The sequence below is a fragment of the Coloeus monedula genome (assembly GCF_965178545.1).
Source record: "Coloeus monedula genome assembly, chromosome: 1".
Lineage (NCBI taxonomy): Eukaryota > Metazoa > Chordata > Aves > Passeriformes > Corvidae > Coloeus > Coloeus monedula.
In genome coordinates, this window is record NC_138781.1 from 146355685 (window position 1) to 146371540 (window position 15856).

A 15856-nucleotide genomic window follows, 5' to 3' on the forward strand; every position below is an offset into this window, starting at 1 on the left:
AGGTGGGCTTCCCCTGACAAGGCAAAGTTGCAGATAGGAGAGGCTGCGGTGTTGCCCAGGACCATTGTGTCTGAATCCAGCCCAAACATGTGTTCCAAGTGCAACAATCAGCACAACTATCCATGCAGTATCGAAAGGATATGGTGTTTGAATAACAAAATAAGTATATGCATATTACAAATACCTGAGCCTATCATCTTTCTAGTCTACAGATAACTTTTTATTCCAAGAATTACAGGATTCACCAGCAGGTATAGAATATAAAAGTATTTATTAACTTTCACGAAACAGAATATGGCTTAAAAAAAAGTTTTCTTGGGTCCCTCTTGAACTTCTCTCTTTGCTCTAAGAAGGAGAATCAGTCTCTCATAAAAATTTGTGAAAATTAAAAAAAAAATATTAACCCAAATACAACCATCTTATAGAACACCATGTGAACTCTGGGCAACAGAAGCTAACCAGTGCATGGAAATAAAACCCTGCTTCTACACACGTATAAAGAAAACAGATAAAAATTGGCAGAGATTATTTATCTCTATTATTAAAACTTTTTAAAAATTAAGCTTTTAAATAAAACACTTCCTAGGTATCAATAGTACACTGCATAAAACACAGCTAAAGAAATTTAAATGTATCCATAGTTTCAAGTCCCAGACCTAGTTTCATCTACTAACATATTTCTTTTGTGGATTCATGAGCTGATCTTGCTTCCAAACAAACCACCCCTCAGGAGGAAGAAACAGATATTTTTCAATATTTTAATTTTTAGGTTTTTCAGACTTTTTTAATTTTAGCAAACATCTTTCAAAAGCATATTCCAATGTTAAGCTTGAAGAAAAAATTCTGCCTCTGTCAAAATAATTCGCAAACTTTATTGGATTTTTAAAAGCCTGATTACAGGACAAAACATGCATTACGGATTTTGCTAAAATTCCCAAAACAATTGCAGAATTTAATCATATTCAAAGGCTCATGTCCATAATAAATACCGCCAGCTTAAAAGCAGTCTGGAATTTTTCAAGAGTTTTAGTATCTGAAAAATGCAAATGTTCTACATACTGTTCTTTTAAGTCTGACATAACGTTGCAATGGTTAAAGCAAGAAACAGGCCATCTGAAGACTAAAGAAAATCCCTGTCTTCTGAGGAGATCTACACTTAGTAACACAATACTGCTCTGGAAACAGCCTGTCACCAAAGGCCTGGCAATTGGCTTCTGCTTAAAACATACTCTGCCTCTAACATTCTTCAAAGGATTAAACCATAATTGATTCTGGCAATACACATGGTAAGCGTGATGTGCAGGGGGTTGCCAGTGGACATGGGGCCCTTACATAAAGGGCTGTTTTCTTTGTTTAAAATGGAAAAAAGAGTGGGAGGTGTGGAGAACAGTGAAATACAAAATGAGTCAGAATCATAAACCATATTTTTTGAATCAGATTTCAACAACCACATATGCAAAAAGAAGGCTTCAAAGGTGGCAGAGCTTCTGAATTGCTAAGGCAATTCGCATATTCTTAGTTCCATAAAAAAAGATAGAAGCTATAGTTATGTACATCCTTCTAAGCACTCCAAGAATATTGCAAGTTGAACTCCAGAGAAGCCACTGGTATCAGTCTGAAAGTGATGGGGAACGAATTGATCGTGCACTGGCTGGACTGTTAGAGAAAACAAAGGGATCCTTTTCCTTTTCTTTAGTATCATGTTTATGTTTATGTTTATGCTTATGCTTGTGTTTCTTCTTCTTTTTCTTGTGCTCATGGTGGTGATGGTGGTGGTGATCGCTGTGTTTTGAGGAGTTTGATTCTTTACTAAACACAGAGAGTGGAGCTGCTGAGACAGGGTGCATGTTTATCTCTCCCGAAGACTGTTCCTTACCTAAAAGAATGGATACAGTGGGATTAGCAAATGTTTAACTTGCATTGTTTCCAAACATAAGGAATTCTGAAATATTAGATAAAACCTACATTATCATTTAAACATACAAACATGGAATCTGTTATGATGCTTGTACCATTTAGCTTCAGAGAAGGTTCTGAACATGCCATTAAAGTTCCCACACTACTGACAATTTTTAGAGATGATCTTTCCTTCCTCAACAGCATAAAAGTATTCCAGGCAATCTGGAACTTTAAAGAGCCCTAGGAAACTGCAAGTCATACTAGCTTCCTGAAATTCATTTTCGAATAGAGCAGGAAGGCCACTATAACTCTGAATAATGCAAATATAATTGCTTGTGAAAATGCTGATAAAAAGTGCAAGAGTGGCATAAAAAAGTGCATTTTTGGGATGTGAACTCTTTTTAGTCAGGAAGTAAAGCTCCCCACAAGAACATACAAACCTTCTGACAGTGGAAAATTAAACTGATTTTTCTAAAAATTGCCTCTTACAACCAATTTAGCCTATTTGAAAGATTATACAAAGCTTTTTTCTTAAACAAAACCAAATCCCAGTAAAGACAATTATACCATCTTTATCAGTACATATTTCACAAGTACACTAGAACAGTTATATATTGAGCAAGCCTCCTATCTAAACCTGAGGAAGGAAATACGATCCATGACATCTCAATTCTCATTCTCTCTTTGGCTCATTTAATATTTCATTATTTCAGACAGACTGCAATAGCTTCAATAGTAGAGATTAAAGGGCATTATTCTAAGGATACCTTTGTTAAAGAGTGCAAATGCTCAGAAGGTAGGAACACTCAGATTCCTTTAGGCTGAAATTGAATCAAATCACATTGCAAGAATGCTTTAACAACTAGATAAATGTAGAAAAGCATCAACGGATTTTTAAGGCAACTAATCCTCTAAGTTTTACTTAAAATGGATTTTCTTCATAGCTACTTTAAAAATGTTTTTTTTTTTTCCCATCCAGTTTTTGGTGAAAATATCCCCATTAACAAATAACAAGAAACTGTGTTATGTTCTTTGCAATTACCTTCTCCTGTATATTTGAAAACACATTTATTTTCTAGTACATCTTTTTGTTTGGCTGGTTGGTTGTGTAACTCAAAAGGCAAGAATGATTTGTCTGTGGGAATGATTCCTGGAAGTCTAAAGAGACAGCTCCCTGTACTATACTATGACAATCAAGTATTGAGAACAATTTCCATGCAATCTTTCTAGCCTTACCCAAAAGATTAAGGACTGATTCAGTTATGAATATATACAGGAAATTTCTAGATGGTACAGCTGTTTTGTTTGTTTGTAAGTAAGTTTTGTTTGTTTTTAAGTAAGTCTGGAAAAAACAAAATCTACATCTATACAAAGTGTTTGTAAGTCAGAATAGAAACACAAAACATTTTTATAGTGAGGATAATCAGTAACTTACTATGGGGACATGGTGGAATTTCTACTGCTTGAAGTCTTATACAGCAAAATGATGTCTTTCTAGAAATATGTTTGGTTTTAACCACAAGACAGGAGTATGGTGCAATATAAAACTCTGCTGAGGTTATGAAGGAGGCTAGTCTAGAGTACAATAGATTCCTATGAACTTGAAATTGCTAATAAAGAAGTATTTTAAAAGCTTTAATTTTTATTTAATCAGAACTAAGCAGCAGTAAGCTCATGTTATCAATGCAAAAATTTATTGTCAGAATTCACAACTTTACTTTTTTATGTATCTTATGGCAGGTAGAGGAGATGCACACCAATTCCAAATTCAGTGCATACCTACTACCACTTTTTTACATTGTTGTCTGGAGCCATTCTCAACAGTGCAGACAGTGTGCAAGTATACTGCATTTGATGTACAAAGGTACAAGACTGCTTCACAATGTAATGATTTCCAACTTCATTTTTAAAGGAATTCCTCCTGTATCTAAACCTATCCCCATAACCTGAGCTCCTTCCTCTAAAGCATTCAGTGCTTAGACAACTTTATTTAGCAGCTGCAAGTCTACAAAACCAGCCACTAAACAGAAGACACAATGGTGAAAAAAGAAGTATGTCCAACTCAGGCGATTAGAAAAGGAAAGGGTGGAGGCTGTATCTCAGAAAACCAAAGCAGGCAGTATTTGACACTGTTAAAATAGTCTGCAATAGTTAAAGGTGAACTGTGGCAGTGACACAAACAGGGCTCCCAGTAACACAGAAATAAAGGTCCTGGCAAAAAGGCTGAAGACCACTGGTTGGTTGTATTAAGAAATGTACAAAAGATTACCTAAAGTACAGAAAACATTGTCATGTGTTCTCAAGCTGCAGGCACATGATACATAAAATACACATGGCAAACTGAAGTCAACTTCAAATAGAAGAAAAAACCCACATAACGTGACATAAACTCTTAAAACTTCTCAGCTCCATTAATTCCAAATTGTGGAGTTATTTTTATATGGAAACTAAACCTGTAAGTCTAGACACTAACTTTAAAAATTTTAATCAGAACTGGTATAAAAACACTGGCTTAAGTCTGCAGGGATGATGTAGCAGCAGTGTCAAGTGAAGATGAAGGATGCAACCAGACTCTCCTGACTCTGTTACACGACCTGCCACTTGTGCTAATTTCCTGTAGTTTACTGAACTACCAGCTCTGCTAAGGCAACAGTCTGTATTATCACCTCATTACTTATTTCAGGTGTGTTATTAAAAAAATCTGTTTGTTAAAGCAGTTAAATACCATTGACTGCAATAAGTTAGGGAGCAAATACAACAGTAGTTTAAACCAACAGGACTGAAGGGGTGGTGGTCACCACCTAGAGAGGCAGGAAGATCTTCAGGAAGGTGAGAAATGGGGTCCAACTGCAACTCAAGGGCTACTGACACTTATGGAAACAGTCAACATTGGTAATATGGAAAAGACGTCAGTAAGAAACGAAAGAATGTCATTACAAAAATCTGCTTCTACTGAGCCAGCAACAGGAGTACACACACAATTTCTTCATAGAGGTCAATAGTGACTCTAGTCTGCTGAGTTTTTAAATGCAAAAATAACAGCTATCCAGAAAATTTCCTCCTACTGTTAAAGAGTGCTTTGAAATCAAGAATCAAATACATTGATCCTGGATGATGGCTCCAAAAGATTGAACACCGATAAATGCTCTACCAAAAATGTTGCAGATTTCCACACATAAAATTCAGTGTTGAACCTACAGAACCTTTTTTTTTTTCCTTTCTTTTAATTAGTATCTACTTACAGCCTATGCTAGGAACATGCCAAGTGTAGTTAAGGAAAGCAAGACTAAAGAGAAATTGCCTCACAGGGCAGTATAATCATCCTTTTACCAATGGAGGTAGCAGGACTGATGCAAAGAGACACAGAGCACTCCCTCTTCCTGCAGGGAACCCACTTCTTCCTGGCACAGAGAGCAGGACTGAAACCCGCATTTCTCAAAACACAAAAACACACAATAAGTGGAGGGCGAGCCCAGGAGCTCGCTTCTGAAGTGGTTAGTAGCATTCCTTGGAAGAAAATTCACATACATGTGTCTATCCACATGGATCTCCTCCTTTTTAGGATGTGGAGATTCCAATGTAATTATTGGCTTTGTGGTGTTCCAGCCAGCTGGGTAGGTGTTTAAAATTAGACAGGATTATGATCCCATAGGAGAAAGATCAGAATCTTTGTGTACCATTTGCCCCAAGGACAAATACAAATGCTGTAGATGTTGTGAGAGAGAATAAAATATGAAAACACAGATCTGGTAGCTTAGTTTTAAAATTAAAGGGATTTAGGTCCTGATAAGCTTTAAAGTAACAGAAATTGCTGTCAGATAATGATAACACCCTGCTCACTGAATTTTTTTCCTTTGTAAGACTCATTGGTGCATTAACATTCAACTATGTTGTTGGGTAGAGTGTTTTTCTCTGATTTTGTTATTGAACTTCTACAGTTTCAAAACCTGTTACTTGAGACTTTAACATGTCAACAGGCTTTCATGAGATCTTTCATATGGTCCCTACTATGTTTCTGATTTTTTCTGTGTGAAGAGAGTGGGATGCCACAAACTTACAGTCTCTGTTTCTTTGCATGGCCAATCAAGGTAAAACAGCTAGCTTATACAGGATTTTTACAAATTGACACTTGTTTGAAATTATCCCATTTGCACCCTGATTTATTCAAATATCAGAGAGGGAAAAACCAAGTTCACAAATCATAGCAAAGGCTGAAGCCATGGGTCCTGAGGACAGGCTGGTGCTCCAGCACCTGACATGGACAAGCTCTGGGAAGAGGGAGACATCAACATAAGCACGCAAGCACTTAACGTGTCTCTCCCAGAACTCAAAGAAAGCTTACCAGAGAGGAAGAGAATGCACTCTCTTTGCCTAGCAGTTAAACTGCATCTCTGGCTAGCATTTTCTATAAAGAGAAAACACTCAGAAAAGGGAAAATACCATAAAAACTGTTTCAAAATTTTTCCTGTTCTTCCTTATTTCTTCTTTTCTTTTTAGTGTTACCCTGGAAATATCCAAGACACACCATTTTTTAATTTAATGCTCTGTTTATGCATCTGTTGAACCACCAACAAAGTACATAGAAAAAGTTACCACGCATAAATGATTTCAAGTATCCAGAATGCAAAGTCCTGTAATTAGTCTAAAGAAGCAGAATTTTCAAATTATATGTCTCTGAAAAAGATTATCAATTTTCTCTCTAGGAGAGTGCTCTTTTAAGGTCCATGGGACAAAAAAGTTTGAGGGTGAGAAGCAAAGGTCTTGTCAAAAGAAATAAAACCAGCCCAAAGGTTTCTGAAGATGTGCTAAGTAAATCAGTTAATTTGGCTCCAACGTAAACATTTTAACTAGTTCCAATTTACAGACTCATTTGACTTAAATTTTTCAGTAGGATTTAAAATCAGATAGACAATTCCAGATACATATACCAAAGGTGTAACTAAAGTATTGTATAGACAAGCTGGTGTTTTAACTAAAGTATTACCTTTAACTGGTAAAAAGTTTATTAATTTCCTCATTTGACTTTGATTTAACAACTATATTGCCTTATACTTAAAAGAATAGCTTGACTATGGTGTTATTTTTACTGCACTTATTTTAATATTCTAAAACATTCTAGTGAAATTCCTATTTTTGAAAGAAAGAACATTTATATCAGGCAGCCAATTTAGAATACTTTGTGCCTCTATCAGTTTCAGGTAGTTCACTTGAAAACTTGCTAGCCTTATTCATCCTCTATATTTGACAGTGTTTAGTTGTTTTCTCAGAGACAGTCACAGCTATATGTTGTTTTTAGTAAATCATGGAGTTGACACACTGCAGCCACACACTGATGCAATTCTCATTTCTGTTGTCACTATCTGCAGGGCTTGTGTTTCTATTAAATCTGCTTTCTTTACTTCAGGGTAAAGCACTGGAAAACACCATTCCTTGTGAAGTGTACAATTAACCACATACTATTTCAGTGAGGCAAATTTATCTACAAACCTCAAAGCCTATGAGATACCAGTTTGGGAACAGTTATATCTTGGGTAATAAAGTGTAACAGATACTGTATTAATATTATACGTTATTAAAAGGCATTCTAGCAGAACAGCTCTAACAACTTTTACCTCCTTAGAAAGTAAAGCAAAAAGCTATCATTGTCAGTGGTGTCCTCATATCCAAGAAGTGTTCATTTATATATGCATGATGTTTCCACAGCACTTTTTGGCAGAGAGCCACTAATGGCTGGACTTGGAGGTACCAGTGCATTTACAGCTAACTTGGGTAACTGCAGAGCGGCAGAGCTTCTCAGGCAGTTTGGACTGAATTCCTATTTATTCCTGCATCCAAACTCCAAGTGCAGTCATTTGCACCTCAGGTTTGGATCTGCTGTTGTAAATGTACTGTTTAAATATAGGAACTACACTAGTTTACTTCTACACTTTACTGCAGCATATGCAGTATGTCCAAACTGTTCCAGAAAAAAGTCAATCCAGATAAGCCGTAATTTCCTGAAAGTGCACTAACTGTGATAAACAAGACCATAATCAACACTATGACTGTGGTCTAGACCTCCAAAGTTTCATGTACATCTACACAGCAAACAGAACAACCTACAAAGTCAGCAGAGGCAATTTCCAATTTGATTATCCTAGAAAACTGCAAAAGGATTAACAGAATGGCTAAGGAATCTGATCTGAATCTGAATGCTCAGGATGTGTCCTCAAAGCCCACTGCCTCTGAATGTGATCAGAAAAAAGACTGCCAGTGCACAAAGCGAACATCACTGAACTTTTTTTCTTTCCTTTGCAGAAACAGAGAATTGGATACTGCTTTTTATCAACTTTCAAACCATCAAAACTAGCTGGAAAAAGTTCAATTAAGTGTTTATCAGTGATGAGCCATAACAACATGTAACTTCACTGGCAGATCATGCAGCCTACAGCCAGGCATTTATTTTGAAAGCAGAAAAGACCAGGCCAATCAATAACCACTGACAGATACAGCAGAACCTTTTAAAGGTTACTTCTGACGTATTGTACTTTCAGATGAGTGAAATATTAGAGAAGTGTACCTTTATCTGATTTCACTGAAGTCAACAAAGCAAGACAAGTCACCTTACAGCCTGAGAGTTCAGATGTGTTGCTTACACAAAATCTGATCTTGAAATTCTTTAACTTAAGATTTAAGTGAAGGGAGCATTCCTAATATTCTTGATGATTAATAGCAAATAAAATCTGTTCTCACATTAGAAATGTAGCCTTGCACAGCCTTGGAGGTCCAAAGGAGGCTACCAAGTTCCTAGCCCTAAGGGCAGATGAATAATCATCACAACAGCATTCTTCAGACAGTTCACAACTACTGTTTTGTTTTAATAATTTCTTGATAAAATTATTAGATTCCCTCACAACTACCAGAGTCCACAGTTCTACTATCATAGTCAGGATGCTTCAGTAGGATTTAAACCATTCATTTTCTGTATGAACTTGGACAGGTGCTGTAATTATAACACTGAAACCTGTAATCCAGCAAAAGCTGTATTAGACTACCTTTTTTATTGTCTCAGCCTTAACCTTTCACATCCATGGGTAGAACCATAAAAAAAATCCATCCCCCCCCGCCGGCCCCTCCCCCCCCAACTTTTAAAGGAAAATCATATTTTCCTGGAGTTAGGGGGGTTACATCAATTTGACCAAATCCAAATCATTTGCAGTGGTCTGGGAAATGTGAAAAAAAACCCCAACCCAACAATCCAGCAAAAAACCACAGATAGACAGGACCCAACATGAACTTCCTGCTGGCAGCTGCTTTTCGCATGCTGTGTTTGGCTGATGACCTAACACTTCATGTGACATGTGGGGACATTGCCCACAGCTGGGGGAGGAAAACTGCGGGTGGACTAAGAGCTCACTCCTTCCAAGCAGGAGTCAGAACTGAGGCAGATTTACTAACAAGATACTGAGACCATTTCAGAACCTGCTGTCAATCTATTTCACAACAATCACTCCCTGAAATGCACCCATCCTCCATCATTGTTGTAAAACCTCACAGGCCCTGTGATTACTTTGTAAAACAGAACACTCCTATGTGTGAACAATTTCGTTTATGCATGCTTTTATTTCTCCCCATCTGTTTCTTCTCAGCAGTGTACCATTTCCTAAAGATTGAACTATCTTTATTTACTCAGTCTGTAATTCATACATCTCTACTTCTAAGAAAAATGCCATGAATAAGAAACAGGTGAAATTTTAGAAGCAAAGAATATGTGAAGTGGAACTGTTTCTAACCGCACAAACTAAAAAAAAAAGAATAAAATAATCCGAAGTGCTTCAAAATAACGTTTTTCATAGGCTTACTATTTAAAGTAAATTCTGGTACAAAACATGGCATTTGTCTCATTTATTACCTAGGAAAGAAAATGTATTACAGTGCACTGAATGTCTCAATAACAGAGGTGAGAAGGTCATTCAGGACACAAGCAAGACTTGAAGTAGCTTGTGTCTGCTGTAGGTCTATAAAAGGACCAATCAAGTGGCCATTTCTCCATTCTTGGTCAGACTTTACCCTTTCTGACCTCCAGCACAAACTTAATCCGCAATAGTCCCTGACCACAGAGCTGGCGTACAGAGGGTCCCCTAAGTCCTATTTGTGAAGTATTTGGCAGAGTTTTGTTTATGACTTTATATTCCATAGTGTCTGTAAATCTAGTAAAAAAATAGTTGCAAAATATCATGTAAGAGTTATAAATACTAATCGTCAGCAGATCAGCTTTGCACTTGCATGCCCTGGATGCATCATTGTTTGCCATAACAGAAAATGTGATGGTTGACCGTAACATTGAGAACAAAATTCAAAGCAGCTCTGAGAAGTTTAAACTGAAGCTTTGCAGATACAGGCTCCTAGGTTCATGAGAGTAACCTACATGCAGCCTGCCCCTTTACCCTGCTGAAGTAAGTCAAAAAGTTGGTTTTGCTACTCTAGATAACTAACAGCAAAGCTGTCCTGGTGGAGTTGGCTGTAGGCACATGTCGTTAACTGAAGGCCATCTGGAATACAGAAACTAGACCTCCCTTTGTTTTAATGTCCCCATATGAACTTAATTTCTTAGCTGAGAAGTGACAGCAGTTACATTTTATAAAAATAAGGAAATTAAAAGAAAGAAATAAACTTCCTTAGTGGCTACAGCATCTGCCAAAGAAGAAAAAATGTTATGTCCAAGGCCCTAATGGAGTATGAGCATCCAGCTTCTGCACCACTGGCACCAAGGCACCAGCCTCAGCAGGATTCTCAGGGCAGCAGCATCCACCAGCCCTTCTCTTAAAATGGGGTCACTAAATTGCCTGGTCACAGAGAAAGCAGATGAGGTCACCTGTCAGCATAGCTCAGCACCTAGGGCAACTCAAGATGGAACCAACATTCCAGATCCTGCTGCTAAGGTCTACTTCTCTTTTACATTATGCAGTCACTGGATAAAAAGAGAAAAACAAGCAAGAGGGTAATTACTCTGAATTCTACTTCTAAAGCCAAAAACTTCACTTTAACACAATACAGTACTGCAACCTTAAAATCTTGTTCTGGATCTGTATGGAAGATCCCTCAAAATGCTCTGTACATTGTCACATGACTTCAGCTTAGCTCCACTGGCATGTTCTGGAACTGAATTTTGAACAGTTAAAATATTCTGAGAAAATGAGACTAACCAATTAATTTCTGCTAATGACAGAGAAGCAAAGAAGGTGGAAGTTCATCAATGATGTTCAACCTGTCTTAAGGTTTCTAAGAAACACTATGCTTTGAGAATAATTTTGTCAAGTGTATGAAAATAGATACTAAGAGAAGTAGTAAAAGAAAGGAAGTGCTTGAAATGAAACAATTTTACTCACAGATGGAATCTTTTCAGCTTTGGAAAGCCCTTCTAAATACCTTTGAGGCTTGTATGTTTTTTAACTGCTAATATTAAGTTATAAATCATTAATATTTGAGGGGGTTTTTTTTACTTAAGAGTCTTGCTATTTTTTTAACCTTCAAAATTACTATTTTTTAAATGACACCTACGGTGAAACAAGTTTTACCTAAACGCTTACGGGGTTCCACTTCAGCTTTGTGCTCTTTTATTCATTCCTTAGCTTTTCACTTTTATAAGCGTGATTTATACTTGTCTTACTTAGCTATGTGTGAAAATACATATGTATACACTTACCTACACATCTACTGAAACCTAAAGAAAAGTTCTTATGCACCCTTTATAATCCTGGAATTCCAGTAATATTTAACACTTACCAACACTGTATGTATGGAAATAAGCAGTAGCAGAAAACACCTCACAACTTAAGTAGTTAAAAAAAATACAACCATCTTGCCTATAAAGTTACTCGTACCTGGTGTGGATGGTCTCTCCAGCATATTCAAATGATGGTAAATGAAGGCTTGGCTGTCATGAACTGTGTCCATATCAATTTCCTCTTCCTCTTGAGAGTTAGAGAACTAAGATACCAGGAAAAAAAATAAGCAGATGCTAATAACTCATAAAAACATCACTAAACAGGATTTAAAATATTTCATTTTTGAGGTAAACTGGGGGTGAGAGGGAAAGGAAGTGATATCTACCACTGCAAAGGAATAAAAATTCAATAAAATTAAAAAGGGTCAGTGTGTTTCCTTCTTTCTAATTTATTGTGAAGCTGTGCGAACAAGAGCATTATCTGTCAACTTTAGTTCTTGCCAGCCAATAAAGAATCTGATAGGAAATGATTTTGCCAAAGTAAGCATAACAACTGCTGTACACATATACACAGCATGTCTTTTGTTTGAACACAGCTTCAAGGGAAGCCAGCAGACACCACTGCTGTTATTCTGAACACTCTACACATTGTGCAAGTTGAATTTCCATTTCTTACTCTGATTTTGAGTTTGACTTTACTGTCTTCATTCTTCTCTAGTATTTGCCCTGGCTCCAATGGAGACCCGAGTGGCATATCAGCCTTCCTCTTCACCCCCTGCTGATGACCAGAAATGCTGGATGCTGTTTCCTTAATAAGATGATCATCCTCCTGAAGCGGCATTAAAAGACCACAATTAGAAGATAGCAAGATCCATGTTTCAGAGAAAGAGACCTGATACCTGAAAAATCTTCTGAGTAAAGTGGGTGATTTGAACAGAGTTTTCTCTGTAGTTCTGGCAAGAAGTATTTTCTAAAACCCTGTATGGATTCGTGCCAACCACTCCTACAAACATAGTTTCTCTTTACTTCTATCCCTGCTCCCTCTGCATATCTAGCACTGGCATCTTTTCTGTCGCTTCTCACAATCATGGTACTGTTGGTGTGCAACAACATTTGCTGCCTCTGAATAGCCTTTCTATAAAACTGTGCCTCGCTGACTCTCCTCAGGCCAAATCTCAGTTGAAAAACTGTGATAGCCTCTGATCTACACATGGGATTTAGCTAAATCTTCTTTCAGTTTGTTTTAAAAGCTAAAGCTTACTTTACTTAGTTCAAATCATAATGAGTACTTATAACTTCTTCTTCTTTATTTTACAACAATATTTATTAAAAAGAATAAAACTGTCTTGTAAATTACTGCTTAGATTATAAAAAGAACAAGGTCAAAGAAATATCAAAATAGGAGTCTCCTAAGTTATACATATAGTAATGAAAACAGGAGACAGGTGTTTCAACAAGTCCAATACACAAAATTTAGAAGGGAAAATAAAGTATCCACAGAGGCAAACATAATTAGAAGCTCACTAAAAACTAGATAAAAGGCATATATATAATAGATTCTCAAGGGCATATATTGCTCTCCTGAACTGCTCTGCCTCTATCCTACAAAGAGCACTCTAGCCCCACAAACTCTTGCCCTGAACAATCAAGTTTCATTTTATGAAGTGGGTAACTTTTACCATCCTCAGCAGCTTTAGTGGCACTGGTCTGACAGTACTGATTTTAACATGTTTATGCTCTCAGAGTATGTCTACTTCAAAGAATCTAGTTAATCTGATAAATTCTATCACCTGTTTATTCTTTTTTTCCCTCAGTTACATACATCCCTTTTTTCATCCCTACCATTTTTTGTCCAAGGCACTGCTATTGTGAAACACTTCTGGACTGTCTGACATAAGAGGCAGTCTTTGTTTTATGCTACTGGAAAATCAGTACCCTGAATTTGGGGGGAGTTACAGTGAAATGGTTACCTTAAGGTAAGGGGTTAGGAAAATGTAGATGAGGAATAGGAGAAGATACAAAGGATGAATTGCGAATTGAAGCTTATACCAGTGCTATATTTCCACACCAATGCAAGCCAATACACTGCTAAATGAAGCAGCCTCATCCCCACACAGTTCTGTCCTGGGGTGCCACAAGCATTTTTACAGCTACGTGACGAACTGACTCAGGAAACTCAAATATCTGTTCATAAAAAGGTACTGTTCAACCAGATCCTTCCTGATCCAGCTCACTATGCAGCAACAAGTACTATGCTAGCACAAGGAAGAGGAAAGTTTAGGAAAAGAAGAGTTAAGAGGAAATCTTTTGATAGTCTGGCTCCAAAAAAAGTTTGGGTGTTCACTGAACTGCAGCCTAAAAACCTGCCAACAAAATGCTTCCTAGTATTTAATTCTAATGATTAGGGACAGCAAATTTGGACTTACTACATGCTCTGTAAAGATGCAGGACAGGTCTAACAATATCTGACTCTACCAGCATTTTCTCCCCCTGCTGGAAAGGGCCTGCAGCGTACTGTCAACCAGTATTCTCAGTATACTTTTCAATAAAAACTATTTAGACATTAACTATGGAACTGATAAAGTAACAGTAAACCATCCCATTCAAAAGGGTGGAGAGAGTTTCAAACATGCTAATCACATGTTTACATTCTCTTTTAGGATTTACTCCTGGACAGTTTCCACCAAATGCAGTTTTTGAAACTGTTAAGAAAAATCACTCATTTCCATGTGTGTTGATTTTTCTTTCCCTCGTAATTAAATCTGTCCAACAAAAATACTTGGTCTTGAAGCAGTGGCAGTTATTCTTGAGGAAAGTATGACCTTAATAGTTTATAAAAATTTGTTTTCTAACTACACAATGGAATATGTGTTAGGACTGAACCCTCCGAATCCAGAAAGATACCAAACTGAATGTACGCCATTCTTCAGAAGTTGTTACAAATCCTTCAGAGCACAGTACTAAAACATCAGATTCAAATGTTCAATGCAGATGTGTTAGATTTCCAACTTTCACATCTCTTAAAGTTATTTAAGATGAGGTGTATCTATGTATTTTAAGATGTAATAAATTCACTGATAAAGGTTTTGTTTTGGAAAATTGGATAACTTGCCTATAAGAAACAGTCTCATGAAAAAAGTTTTCATCACAGCATCAAACATTTCTGTGAATCATTTCATATCTCATAAGCAATATATAAAGTTTCGTAAAGAACAGAAATGATGAGACTAGAAAAAAACAAGTAAAAAGCTTGCATATGTGACACAAAAAATGTCCAAAAAATCATGGTATATGCCAGCTTTTCAGGAGTACAGAATAAAGAGCAACGAGGTAAGAAGGTAGCTTAGGTAAAGCATGAGAGGCTTGAACACAATACAAAATTCAATCAGCAACCCATGCAAGAACTCAGAGCCAGCTGAATAGGATGGATGCAGATAGTTTGTGCTTACGGTGTTCTGAAATCCTACTGACTGTCCATGATTGTTAGTACTATTCACAGGTTCCTGATTATTTGCAACTGATTCAGGGATGATCGTTGGATTAAGTACAGCCTTCTTTTCTTTCAGGTTAAGAACAAGTCCAAGCTCTGGTAATGGTAAACAGGAAGGTCTGCTGAGGCCAAAGAGTGTGAAATAGAGGTCCACAGCACCACATCGTAATCTCCAGTCATGTGAAGTTCCTAAAATCCAAAAGAGATTGTTAATACAGAGATAAAATCTCCTCCTCTCTCACAAATAAAACTGCTTAAGTGATCTAGGCCCAGAAGAGTATGACATTTTCTGTGCTGGAGATACACTTCCTTCATTATTCCTGGCTCTCATTAACTCTAATTCATATGCTTTCTTTTTAAACTTTTTTTCTTCTTAAACTTTCCTGTTTAAAAGAAAGGCTTTAAGTTTCCTGGGTTGTAAGTTAGACATGTTTAGCAGAACAAGACCAGAAAAGTAAGTGCTGTAATAACATAATGAAAAATAAAAGAAAAATAACCACACCCATATGTCTTTATTTTTCAAGTTGCATTCTTAAGTTTTCCTACTGGGCAAGTAAATAGAGCATTTTATTACCAAACTGGCTTCCTGTATCAATGGATTTGGTTGCATTTGCCTATGTATTCCACAAAATGTAGTAAGAGCTTTAAGCATGACTAAGATCTTTACTCTCTAGAAACTGGATTGATAGAGAAATGCACAGGCATGCTTTTTAACATCATTACTATGTCCTGTACTTCACTGAATACACAATACTGTATTA

The 15856-nt window shown here is 36.8% G+C and overlaps 1 protein-coding gene across 1 annotated transcript in view; it reads right to left on the bottom strand.

The window, feature by feature from the left end:
- Positions 1-279: 279 nt before the first annotated feature.
- The window catches only part of TAF2 (TATA-box binding protein associated factor 2), a 38489-nt gene continuing 22912 nt past the window's right edge, over positions 280-15856 (bottom strand). Inside the window, exons 13-15 of the mRNA XM_082293979.1 lie at positions 15055-15284; positions 11763-11868; positions 280-1876 (exon numbers count right to left, since the gene is read on the bottom strand). Of these exons, the coding sequence (XP_082150105.1) occupies positions 1611-1876; positions 11763-11868; positions 15055-15284 (602 nt within the window). The 3' untranslated portion in view covers positions 280-1610. The remainder of the gene's footprint in view (positions 1877-11762; positions 11869-15054; positions 15285-15856) is intronic.